At 38.8% G+C, this 12,641-nt stretch overlaps 1 protein-coding gene across 5 annotated transcripts in view; it reads left to right on the plus strand.

Moving 5' to 3' along the window:
• The window catches only part of LOC120738777 (granzyme B(G,H)-like), a 56,073-nt gene extending 44,495 nt beyond the window's left edge, over nucleotides 1–11,578 (plus strand). For 2 of the 5 annotated variants that reach the window (XM_040040225.1, XM_040040224.1), the window contains exons 3-5: nucleotides 479–611; nucleotides 896–1,150; nucleotides 11,315–11,578. In XM_040040225.1, coding sequence (XP_039896159.1) covers nucleotides 479–611; nucleotides 896–1,150; nucleotides 11,315–11,482 — 556 coding nt within the window. In that variant the 3' untranslated portion in view covers nucleotides 11,483–11,578. Of the gene's footprint in view, nucleotides 1–30; nucleotides 142–228; nucleotides 380–478; nucleotides 612–895; nucleotides 1,151–1,256; nucleotides 1,521–9,647; nucleotides 10,406–10,483; nucleotides 10,635–10,731; nucleotides 10,865–10,964; nucleotides 11,217–11,314 lie in introns of those variants that run through there. The other 3 variants (XM_040040223.1, XM_040040230.1, XM_040040229.1) reach the window with 3 other exon arrangements.
• Nucleotides 11,579–12,641: the final 1,063 nt, after the last annotated feature.

Raw genomic sequence — 12,641 nt, forward strand, 5'->3', positions numbered from 1 at the left:
TCATCAGATTTGACAGAGCAACAGCTGTATAAAAGATCCATTTCACAGTCCTGCCAACACAACTTCACCTTTTTGCTGGCATCATGCTCAGTCTGCAAAAAATCCTGCTCCTCCATGTTCTGGCATGTCTCGGACGACTCGGTAAGATCTGCAAATCTTTGTTATTGTCCTCTGATCGTTTAATGGAACGTTAACTTCATTTTGGTTTCCTTTATTCTGCTTTTTCAGCACATGGAAGTCACATCATAGATGGTAAAAAAGCCCCAGAGAACTCGATGCAGTACATGGCCTCTGTGCAGGACTACAACGGTCACCATGTTTGTGGAGGATTTCTCATCACTGAAGACTTTGTAGTCTCGGCTGCACACTGTGATGACTCGTGAGTAATCAAACATCTTCTGCTTCTGCTTCTCTGACTCATGTCATTAAAACACATTTAGAAAATGTATTGATTACCTCTCATTGATTACTCTTTCAGGAGCCTCACACACGTTGTTCTCGGCAACCACAATCTCAAGAACGGCAATCATCAAAAAATAAAGATTGAAAACAAAACCATCCATGAAAATTATCAACACGTTGGACTGGGTAATGACATCATGCTGATTAAAGTAAGTACATGCTCATGTTCACAACAGTTTCATCACATGATGTATTTGTGGTTTCATTATTCAAATTATATATATACGTTAGCAAGTTCACACGGATTGCCCCGTGCATGGGACTGGACTGCGCTAACGCATTAATGAGCTAACCGTGCTGACGCGTCGACGCTGTGCAGCCTCACACGGGGCGATCCGCGTTAACTCGCTAACAGAGATTTGCTGCATTAATGCGGTTATGGCGTTAACTTCACTTTAACGAGATTCATTTTTACTTTATGTTGTGTCTCCAGCTGTCTGAGAAAGTTAAACTGGGCCACGGAGTACGAATAATTCCGCTTCCTCCTGCTGAAATAAACCTAAAAGAAAACCAAGTGTGTCAGGTGGCTGGATGGGGAAAAACTAAAACTGAAGGTAAACTTGTTGATGAGCTGATGGTGGTGAACGTGTCTGTCATTACATCAAAGAACTGTGAGGACCAATGGCCTGGTCTTCCTTCCAATGTAATCTGTGCAGGTGGATATGAAACAACCAAAGGATTCTGTCAGGTATGTTTTCTGTCCTTTCAGTTTAAAATGGTTTCATGTTCACAAATCTTAAAAATATAAACCTAATGAACATAAAGTGATAAATTAAAATTCTTCCTCCTCACAGGGAGATTCTGGTGGTCCTCTGGTGTGTCATGGGTTTGCTGTTGGGGTTGTTTCTTTCAACTACTATAACAACTGCAATTACCCCAGTAAACCCAACGTCTATACGGACATCTCAAAATACCGTAAATGGATCAATGAGGTTCTGAAAACATTTTTTTGAGTAAAAAACTTAAAGTTAAAGTTTACTTCAGATTTTTCTTTTCACTATTGAAATGTGAGAATTTCTGATTCTTTCATCTGTTTAACCAAAAATAAAAATACAAACGTATCCCACACTCAATCTGTCATTTCTTTCTGTAACAGCCAAAAGGCTGAATTTTTAATATTATTTCTGCCTTTGTAGTGGACCATGTGCAGTTTTACTAACAGCAGTAATAGTTTCGTAACTGCGAGTGTAGAGCATCGACTCTTAATCTCAACACAAAGGCTAATAAGTATATAATATTACACAGTATACGTATACAAAAGAGTCCAAACCTCCAAATTCTACCAACTACATTATAATTAAATTGTGTTGATATGAGAAGCTCTATTCAACCCAAAAGAGTCATAAATTGTCTGTGAAGCCGGCAGGAGTCAATCCCAATGCAGATTTACAGGCAGGACTTTAACCCAAAAAACACAGCTCTTATTGCTGGATATGAACAGAGGTTGATATCCTATTCATGCATCAGAGGGTTAAAATATTCTACTGAAGTAAAAGTAATATTACTTTGATGAAATTTTACTAAAGTACAAGTAAAATTACCTGTCTAAAAATGTACTCAAGTAAAAGTAAAAAGTAGCTGATTTAAAATGTACTCGGAGCAAAGGTTAAATAGGTTTTTTTTTGACAGCAGGAGGACAATGGGATACAAATCTCAAAGTAGTTGTTTTTTAATTAAAAGAAAAACAAATTAAAGTGCAATAGCAGTTCAACTGGGTAATGGTCACAAGTGCTGTGACTTTCCCTGAATGACCCAAATAAAACCAAACTCTTAGGTATCACAATGTTTTCAAGACAAAACTATGTAATTCTTTCATATGAGATTGTGTTCTAACCTGCAAATCATAGAACAAGTCAAATGAACTTAAAATTTTTCAAATGAACCATACAGCAGCTGTTATAAAAAAATTATTTTCTTTTATTGACCCTGCCCTACTGTACCTTTAGATTAGAGTTCCTTTGTGTTCATCCTGCACTGTCATTCTTTGGATTTCTTGTTAATTTTGAGGAGCAGTTGATTTTCAAAGTTAGTAGTTTATCCTTGCTCGCTTTGCAGTGAACAGTAGTCCAGTACAGCTAAAGAGACGCTCACAGGCAGCTGAGGCAGGCAGGCCAGTGTTGTGATGTGGTTTGTTTGATGTAGAGGGAGGCTGGTACTCAAGACCGCCATCTTGCCCCAGGATGGTGAATGTGTCGAGGTTGTCAGCTTTGGTCTCTTCAGAAGAGCTTTGATCTGATTTCCTCCTCGCAGAATTTATGAGTATCTGGATGTGCCCAACATCTATAGAGACATATCAAAACTCCTTTTATGGGTCAAACCCATTTTCAACAAAAAGAAATGCAAAGTTTAGAGAATATTATTGGACTGGATTGTGATCTATGTTGTTAGACTTGATTGTTATCCTTAATATCTAAAACTAAAAGACTCTTAAAAACAGCTGGTTACTCTTTTTCCATGTCAATCTAAACACTTTGTTTACAACAATAACAACAACATTGATGTGTAGTTGTGTTTGACCACAAAGGGTAGGAACTAAGCCAGGGATGGGTCAGGGGGTCAAATGTTCAGTTCCTGCATTAGATGAGCTTTTACCCACAATTATTCATAATTTTATTATATAAATGATTTTATTTATGAAAGAGAAAACATACTTCAAACATTGGTTCAATTCAAATAAAACAAAAAGCAATAAATCTCTACATCATTGTGCACTGCTTTTAAATATGTATTTGTAAATATGTATAATACATTGCAACAGCATCAGTGTTTGTTCCGTAAAGGTTCTTCTTGTAATCAGATTTAGCTAAATTTAATAAAGATCTTCACCATTAGGGGGCAGTGTTTGGTGATAATGTTTTTGTGTAGTTGCTGCTGTAGTGAGGAACAAGTAGATTTAGTGTTTTGTCGGAGAAAGTGGTAGTCCTATGGTAAGAACTTTCTCTTTAATAAAGAAGGTTTTGGATGGCGGGGGTCCTTCTCTGTGGTCTCTGTTTTCTCCCTCAGTTCAAAGACGTGTTTGTTTGGTTACCAGCTAAAAAATGTGGTATATATTTGTGGTTGAAGTATTTACAGTACAACACGAGTGATGATATGAGAGTTGACATGTCTGTGCATCTCCAGCCTTTTGAGAAGGTTCAGCCAGGCTAAATGACTCACCTTAAATAAAGCAATTATTATTTTATCATCACTAGTACTTACAGAAAAATCTCGTCCAAAGCAACAACATTTGAAGTTCCATATCAGCTAATAATACTTATTACGTTCAGCCATCTTGGATTTTCTGCTTCCTCAATTTTTCTTTTTCCAAAGTAATCAAAGCAATATTACAAAGGAGTCACTAGAGGAAGCTCTACGGCAGTTTACAAAACTATATAATCCATTTTAATTTATAAAAGTCTGGCGTGGGCCAGCCAAAAATGATCTCTTGCCACCCCTAGTTTTTAAAAATATATACAAGCGATGCTTTCTTCCTAAATACTATCGTCACGTTTAGTGCGGAAGAAACAGTTGAAAAAAAAACATTTTTAAGGACAGGACGAAAACAGTAAAGAAAGGGAAAAGAAGCTACCTCTTTCCTATTGGTGGAAAAATGTGCCATGTCAAAGAACGTTTTTAAAAAAGGCAACACGTGGGATTTGGTTGTTTAGGAAGAGGGGAAAGTTTTGGGAATGTCCTAACGGGGTTAACCAAGAAATCATGAAAAATTAGGTTGAAATTTTTGTCCATGACACTGCAGATTTCTGACATTTTGTGTAAATTTAACTAACAATTTGATTTGTTCTAACAAAAAAGTGTGAAACTTAAGTTAGACTTGTGTTTGTAAATGAACTGTCCTGTTTTGTGTAGCTTTCTGGTTTTTATATTTATTTGGCAACATATTTATTTATTATACAGGCTATACAGTATATAAAATAAAATTTACATGTCTTATGTGAATTGAAATGTTTAATTTTCTGGGCTACAGAAAATAAACAAGTTATAGACTATATTTATATGAAGCATGTATACTTACTGCATTTGAATCATTTTAAGTATATGTAACGCCGGCATGTGTGTGTGTGTGTGTGTGTGTGTGTGTGTGTGTGTGTGTTAGGGGGTATAAAAAAAGATTTGATTTCCATGCAACCCTAAGAAAATTTCTCCTCTGAAAAGTCTGAAAAATAAAATTCATGCCCATTTATTCTCACCGGGTAAAAACACAAACACAAGTAACTTTAACTACTTTTGTTTTTTGCTTTAATGTTCAGGAAGATAAACTAGATAAAAATAGCGTAGCTCTGAGTAATGTGTAACTGATCTTTAAGTACCTCCTCCTGGCAGATCTGCAGAGATACAGAGTGACACAAGTAAACTGTTACATGCTGATCAGGCTGAACCTGAAACGCACAGGCTGATTGTCTGAGATGCACTTTTGAATCTCAGTGCTGCCGCAAATACTGCTGAATTACATTGTGCATGTATTGTAAAACGTGATCTGTGATCACAATATCTAAAATTATAAAACTGTCCAAAAACAGCTGGTTGCTCTTTTTCACCTGGCTTACAAAAATAAAAAAGCAAAAATAAAGAAGCTTTTTTGTGCAGTCTGAATGTAAACATTCCTGAGCATTAGGAATGTTTCATCTCCACACCTCTACTCAGGAATTTAAATTTGGTAACACCAAAAACCACCAACCGACAATCATCATAGCTTTAACATTTAGCTCAAAAAATTTCCATAAATGGTAAATGGACTGATTCTTATATAGCACTTATATAGCGAGTACTCAAAGTGCTCTATACATCATGCCAAGACTGAAACAGCATGGTGTCAGCATCATTCGATCTGAAAAATGTGGTTTGTGTGGTTCAGCTTGTGTTATTTTGGCTGTGTCGAGTATTTCCACAGTAAAGAATCTTTCCATGCAAACACTTTAGAAGGTACTGCCTTTCTATATCCGATACATACACTACTGTGCAAAAGTCTTGAGCGACCCACTAATTGAAATATTTAAAGAAGAGGAGTGGCTCAACACTTCTGCACAGTACTGTGGTCTGTTCAGCAACTACAGTAGAATGAAGCGGGATGGTTGAATAAAGTTTTCTGTAGCGTAATCAGGCTCAAACTACACGGCACAGAATGCATTTATGCATGCGATATCTCTAAAGCACATCTCCTGAAGATCAGTGTGTGTACGTGATCTTCTGTTAACCATAGCCACAGTTACATAACTGAAATAGAACAGGTTTCATCTCCACTGATTCCTTTTAATGTGGAGGAGTGTAGCAGTGTTCTGAGCCCCTCTTGTGCAGTATCTTAGCTGTTCCATCTCTAAGTCACTGGAGGAGTTAGTCGGAGGCTGCAGGAACATCATCTGCAGGATACGGAGAAAAAAAGGGAGGGCTGTGAATATTGCCTGTGTACAAAACCAGCCATGCTGATATCACAGATTAATCACACTCTAGATCTTGTTTTAACATATGGCATAGAAGCTCTTTTGAGCCAACCATCCCTTTAACGTTAACTAGTAATGACTTCATGAACTTCTTCACAAATAAAATTTTTATCATTAGAGAAAAAATTACCAATAATCATCCCACAGATGTAATATTATCTACAGCTACTCTTAGTACCATTGATGTTAAGTTAGACTCTTTTTCTCCAATTGATCTTTCTGAGTTAACTTCAATAATTACTTCCTCCAAACCATCAACCTGTCTTTTAGACCCCATTCCTACAAAACTGCTCAAAGAAGTCCTGCCATTAATTAATTCTTCGATCTTAAATATGATCAACCTATCTCTAATAATCGGCTATGTACCACAGGCCTTCAAGCTGGCTGTAGTTAAACCTTTACTCAAAAAGCCATCTCTAGACCCAGCAGTCTTAGCTAATTATAGGCCAATCTCCAACCTTCCTTTCATATCAAAAATCCTTGAAAGAGTAGTTGTCAAACAGCTAACAGATCATCTGCAGCGGAATGGTTTATTTGAAGAGTTTCAGTCAGGTTTCAAGCTCATCACAGCACAGAAACAGCTTTAGTGAAGGTTACAAATGATCTTCTTATGGCCTTTGACAGTGGACTCATCTCTGTGCTTGTCCTGCTAGACCTTAGTGCAGCATTCGATACTGTTGACCATAATATCCTATTAGAGCGGTTAGAACATGCTGTAGGTATTACAGGTACTGCACTGCAGTGGTTTGTATCATATCTATCTAATAGACTCCAATTTGTGCATGTAAATGGAGAGTCCTCTTCACACACTGAGGTTAATTATGGAGTTCCACAGGGTTCAGTGCTAGGACCAATTCTGTTTACATTATAAATGCTTCCCTTAGGCAGTATCATCAGAAGACATAGTATACATTTTCACTGCTATGCAGATGACACCCAGCTCTATCTGTCCATGAAGCCAGATAATACACACCAATTAGTTAAACTGCAGGAATGTCTTAAAGACATAAAGACCTGGATGGCCGCTAACTTTTTGCTTCTTAATTCAGATAAAACTGAGGTTATTGTACTCTGCGCTGAAAAGCCTAGAAATATGGTATCTAACCAGATTCTTACTCTGGATGGCATTACCTTGGCCTCCAGTAACGCTGTAAGGAACCTTGGAGTCATTTTTGACCAGGACATGTCCTTCAACGCACATATTAAACAAATATGTAAGACTGCGTTCTTCCATTTGCGCAACATCTCTAAAATTAGAAATATCCTGTCTCAGAGTGACGCTGAAAAACTAGTTCATGCATTTATTACTTCCAGGCTGGACGACTGTAATTCATTATTATCAGGATGTCCAAAAAACTCACTGAAAAGCATTCAGCTAATCCAAAATGCTGCAGCAAGAGTCCTGACAGGGACTAGAAAGAGAGAGCATATTTCTCCTGCATTGGCTTCCCTTCATTGGCTTCCTGTTAAATCCAGAATTGAATTCAAAATCCTGCTCCTCACATACAAGGTCTTAAATAATCAGGCCCCATCTTATCTTAATGACCTTGTAGTACCATATCACCCTATTAGAGCACTTCGCTCTCGCTCTGCAGGCCTACTTGTTGTTCCTAGAGTATTTAAAAGTAGAATGGGAGGGAGAGCCTTCAGTTTTCAGGCCCCTCTTCTGTGGAACCAGCTTCCAGTTTGGATTCGGGAGACAGACACTATCTCTACTTTTAAGATTAGGCTTAAAACTTTCCTTTTTGCTAAAGCATATAGTTAGGGCTGGACCAGATGACCCTGAATCCTCCCTTAGTTATGCTGCAATAGACGTAGGCTGCCAGGGGATTCCCATGATGCATTGAGTTTTTCCTTTCCAGTCACCTTTCTCACTCACAATGTGTTAACAGACCTCTCTGCATTGAATCATATCTGTTATTAATCTCTGTCTCTCTTCCACAGCATGTCTTTTATCCTGTCTTCCTTCTCTCACCCCAACCGGTCGCAGCAGATGGTCGCCCCTCCCTGAGCCTGGTTCTGCCGGAGGTTTCTTCCTGTTAAAAGGGAGTTTTTCCTTCTCACTGTCGCCAAAGTGCTTGCTCATAGGGGGTCATATGATTGTTGGGTTTTTCTCTGTAACTATGAAGCGCCTTGAGGCGACTTTTGTTGTGATTTGGCGCTATATAAATAAAATTGAATTGAATTGAATTGAGTAGCAATGAAGATGAGGATCTGGCTGCAAACCGGAGGCACGGCCAAGCATAAATACTCACTGATGAATAGGTAGCTCTCAGGTGTACAAGGCAGGCCTGGTAGACACAACCTGCCCACACATCCACCTGGGAGACAAAATCAAATAACCTTTTATTCGTCACATAAACAATCACGTAAACAATTTCATGTAGTGAAATGCTTTTGTGTCTGAGCTGGGACAGGCTGCAGACGCCATTTCAGGGCTTGGTTTTAGTAGGGGGGGTCTAACCAGGACCGCTCCTGGATACCGGGTGGGAATCGAATTTGCAACTCCTGCTCCAAAGGTGTGTAAGGAGGAAGAACAAAACAAAAGCCCCACCCCGCCCACACCCCAGCACACCGATCCCAGCTCCGGCCTCTTTAATGAACTCAATAAACTTTTTTTCATGGCTCTGAAGTCTAAAAACATACAAATAACATTTTTTTTTACTTATCACAAAAGTTTAGAAAGTCCTGTGTTACAGCAGCCAAGGTATTAATCACTCCCTCCAACAGAGTAGCTTCTATAAAGTAGAGCTCAATTAAATAAAAGCTAACTAAATCAAAGAGTTCATCAGGCTGAAAATCACCCTAAAGAGCTCAATAGGAAAAAAAACTGAGTTCATCAAAGGAGCTCAAAGTATATAAAAGTCTTTATCCAAATAAAACTAAAGTGGGGGTGTGACCCCGGCATGGATGGTTCAGAAATATAAGGCTGTCAGACACAAAGCTGTGTGTTTCAGAAAACACGCTGCAGCTCTTTTCTGTCAGCTGTGAGGAACGTAGGTTTAGCAGGTGAGTGGTGCAATTGTGCAGACACATGATGTCAAGACTGCTCACTCTGCCTGCAACGACCCACGTGATAAATAAATCACTGAAACCATTGAACTTCCTGTGTGTTGGGTCTGCTACCTGGTCCATACTGGTCCTGGTCCATATGGTCTGGCTGACAGATCACTGACACACACAGCTCATCCTGGCCTGTTTATCTGGAACGTTTTTGTCCACACGTGGAGGTTATATTATCATATAATATATCATAATATAACATGTTTATCAAAATCTTTTTTTGTTATTCACATTGTGGGAGTTGTCAGGACTTTCTAAATATCTGCACAAAACATGAACAGAAATTCTGGTTTTATTTATGTGGTTTCATTTATTTATTTATTTTACTGTTTTTTATTATATTTTAATGTTTTAGTGTTTGATCAACAATGAAATCTTTAAGGTCTTTCATATGGGTGTTTGTTGAAGCTTGAGGTGGTGTGACGAGGACGGTGTCTGAGCCTGATGACTGTCAGACTGTCTGCACAAGTTTCATGCCTCAATCTGGGCGTCAGCCGAGCTGTGTGGAATTTTTTTGGTCCATGTGTTTGATTATGCAAATATTTTATGCTGCATGTCCTTCCTGATGTAACCTTCCTCATTCTTCTGAGCCCCCGTAACCTGTGGGCCCAGCAGGCCACCTTTAACACCTTTAACATGGACGAGCAGCGAGGGGAACAGCTGGGTCTACCTATATCCACGTTTCCTGATTTTTTTTTCTTATTTTTCAAATGTTTTGATTGTGATTTTTAAAAATAAAATCTTGAAAACCGGGTGAGGGTGAAAGGTGAAGTGCATGATGGACAGGCCGGCAGTCTGTGACAGTGTTAGTAACACAGCCGACTCGATTACGAAAAGAAAAAATGCTTTCATTTGTTGAGATGATCAGGAGTGAAGATGAGTGAACTGACTACAAGGGGAAGGTTTTAGTTTTCAGATTTACCTGATTTATTGTCACAGTGAGGAGAAGCAGGTCCTCATAACGAGACTGAAAGACAGCAAAGAAGAAAGTCAGAAATGAGTGTGAACTACAAAAACAGCCACTCATTCAATCTGACCAAGTGTGATTTCCACAGAAAAGAATCTCAGTGTTACAGACGAGGTTTCACCCATTAAAAGTGATTTATAATCACACATGATCAGGAGGCCCAAAGGCTCTTAAATACATGAATAAAAGTGAGCAGCAAATGGAGTTAAAATAACGACAACTAAACATGATTTGTGTGTTTCACACCGATAAGCTGATGAACATGATGATAACACCAGTTTCAATCTTGCGCTGAGTAAAGGATGTGGCTGAATGCCAAATTTGATGGATTATAATCTTATTTGGCAATGAAGCAAACTGACGTATAAAAGGTTCACCTCGACACTCCTACAAACACAACTTCATCTTTGTGCTGGCATCATGCTGGGTCTGCAGAAATTTCTGTTTGTCCATGTTCTGGCATGCCTCGGACGACTTGGTAAGAACTGCAAGTCTTTGTTATTATACTCCAATTGTTTAATGGAACAGTAACTTCATTTTGATTTCCTTTTTTCAGCACATGGAAGTGATATCATAGATGGTGAAAAAGCCCCAGAGAAATCGATGCACTACATGGCCTCTGTGCAGAACAACATGGGTCAACATGTTTGTGGAGGATTTCTCATCACTCAGGACTTTGTAGTCTCGGCTGCACACTGTAAGGACTCGTGAGTAATCAAACATCTTCTGCTGTAATCTCTGACTCATGTCATTAAAACACATTTAGAAAATGTATTGATTACCTTTCACTGATTACTTCTTCAGGACCCTCACACACGTTGTTCTTGGCAACCACAATCTCAAGAACGGCAATCATCAAAAAATAAAGATTAAAAAAAAAATCATTCATGAAAATTATCAAAAAGTTGGACTGGGTAATGACATCATGCTCCTTGAAGTAAGTACATGTTCGTGTGGTTTTATTATTCAAATTATAACTAAAGAACTATCGCATGAACATATATATTTATATTTTTTACTTCATGTCATGTCTCCAGCTGCTTCCAGTTCAGCTAAATGAAAGGGTACAAACAATTCAGCTTCCACCTGCTGAAATACACCTAAAAGAAAACCAAGTGTGTCAGGTGGCTGGATGGGGAAAAACTGAAACTGATGGTGAATCTGTTGATGAGCTGAGGGTGGTGGACGTGTCTGTCATTAACTTAAGGGTCTGTGAGGAACTATGGCATGGTCTTCCTTCCAATGTTATCTGTGCAGGTGGATACCAAACAACCAAAGGATTCTGTCAGGTATGTTTTCTGTCCTTTCAGTTTAAAATGGCTCCTTGATTACAAATATATAAAAAACTGAATAAAAGCTGGTAAATTAAAATTCTTCCTCCTCACAGGGAGATTCTGGTGGTCCTCTGCTGTGCGACGGGTTGGCTGTTGGCGTTGTTTCTTTCAACTATGACAAAAACTGCAGTTACCCCAATAAACCCAACGTCTATACAGACATCTCAAAATACCGTCAGTGGATTGACGGGATTGTGAAATCCAGAAAATATGAGGAGTAAAGAATTCACTGGCTTGTATATTATGGAAATGTCAGGATTTCTGATTCTCTGTTAGCATAACCACAAATGAAAATAAAAATATACCGCAGCATTAAACATGTGACTATCGTTTAATATTTAGTATCTACTGTTATCTACTGCTAGCTAGTTTATTGTGATGGTGCTGTATTTATTATGTTGCTCTTTTTTTGTTTGCTTTCTCTTCTGTTTTTTTTTCTCCATACAGGTGATCCAGGTGTTTTGTTTGTTTTTCTTTCTTTCTTCCCCCCCTTCTCACCGTCTCTTCTCCCCTCTGGTTTTCTTTCGCTCCCTCTCTTTCTTTCATTCTTTCTCCCTGTCCTATCCCCCAGTCATGTCTGTCCCGTTTGTAAAATAAATACATAATTATAATAAAGGTCAATCAAATGGACCAATATGGCAAGGTAAAATAAATCAAATTGGCATCTTTCTTGGCTTTAAGACAACAATTCTGATGGCTAAAGATCCAAACGGGACACACAAAAAAAGAAATGGGAAGAAAAAAAGAGAAAACATAATAAAGGGATAGCGCACAGATAGAAAAGTGCAAAGGATCTGCACCTGTAAGAAAAAACACAAAAACAGACAGAACCTGTGACAGAAGAAATCACCTCATCATGAGCCGAGCACCCGGCACTGCAACTGTCTGCTATCAGATGGGTCTCAAAGACAGTATTTTAGCTTCAGCAGCATGAAATGTTGAAATGGCGCCTTCTAGTGGCAGAAAAGCAATCAGATGACCCTCGATGGGCAAGCACTTAGTGACAGTGAGAAGGAAAACTCTCTTTTAACAGGAAGAAACCTCCAACAGAACCAGGCTCAGGGAGGAGGGGGCTGTCTGGTTGGGGGTGAAGGGAGGAAGACAGGACAGAGACACGCTGTAGAAGAGAGCGAGATTAATACTAAGTACTGATTAAATGCAGAGAGGTGTGTAAACACAAAGTGATAAGACACAAACCTAAAACTAACTGGGCGTAGCTCCTCGGTGAGCAGCAGCTGTGCCTGTAAAGGAAAAACTGATGCAGACAAACTGTAATCTGCTGTCACTAAATGAGTCAGTGTAGCTGCACAGATATTACTCAAACATCAGCACTGCGTCAGCATTCAAATTATAGCACTTCACTGCTACAAGGCCAACTAA

The sequence above is a fragment of the Simochromis diagramma genome, unplaced genomic scaffold, assembly GCF_900408965.1.
Source record: "Simochromis diagramma unplaced genomic scaffold, fSimDia1.1 OVJJ01000026.1, whole genome shotgun sequence".
Taxonomy (NCBI): Eukaryota; Metazoa; Chordata; class Actinopteri; order Cichliformes; family Cichlidae; genus Simochromis; species Simochromis diagramma.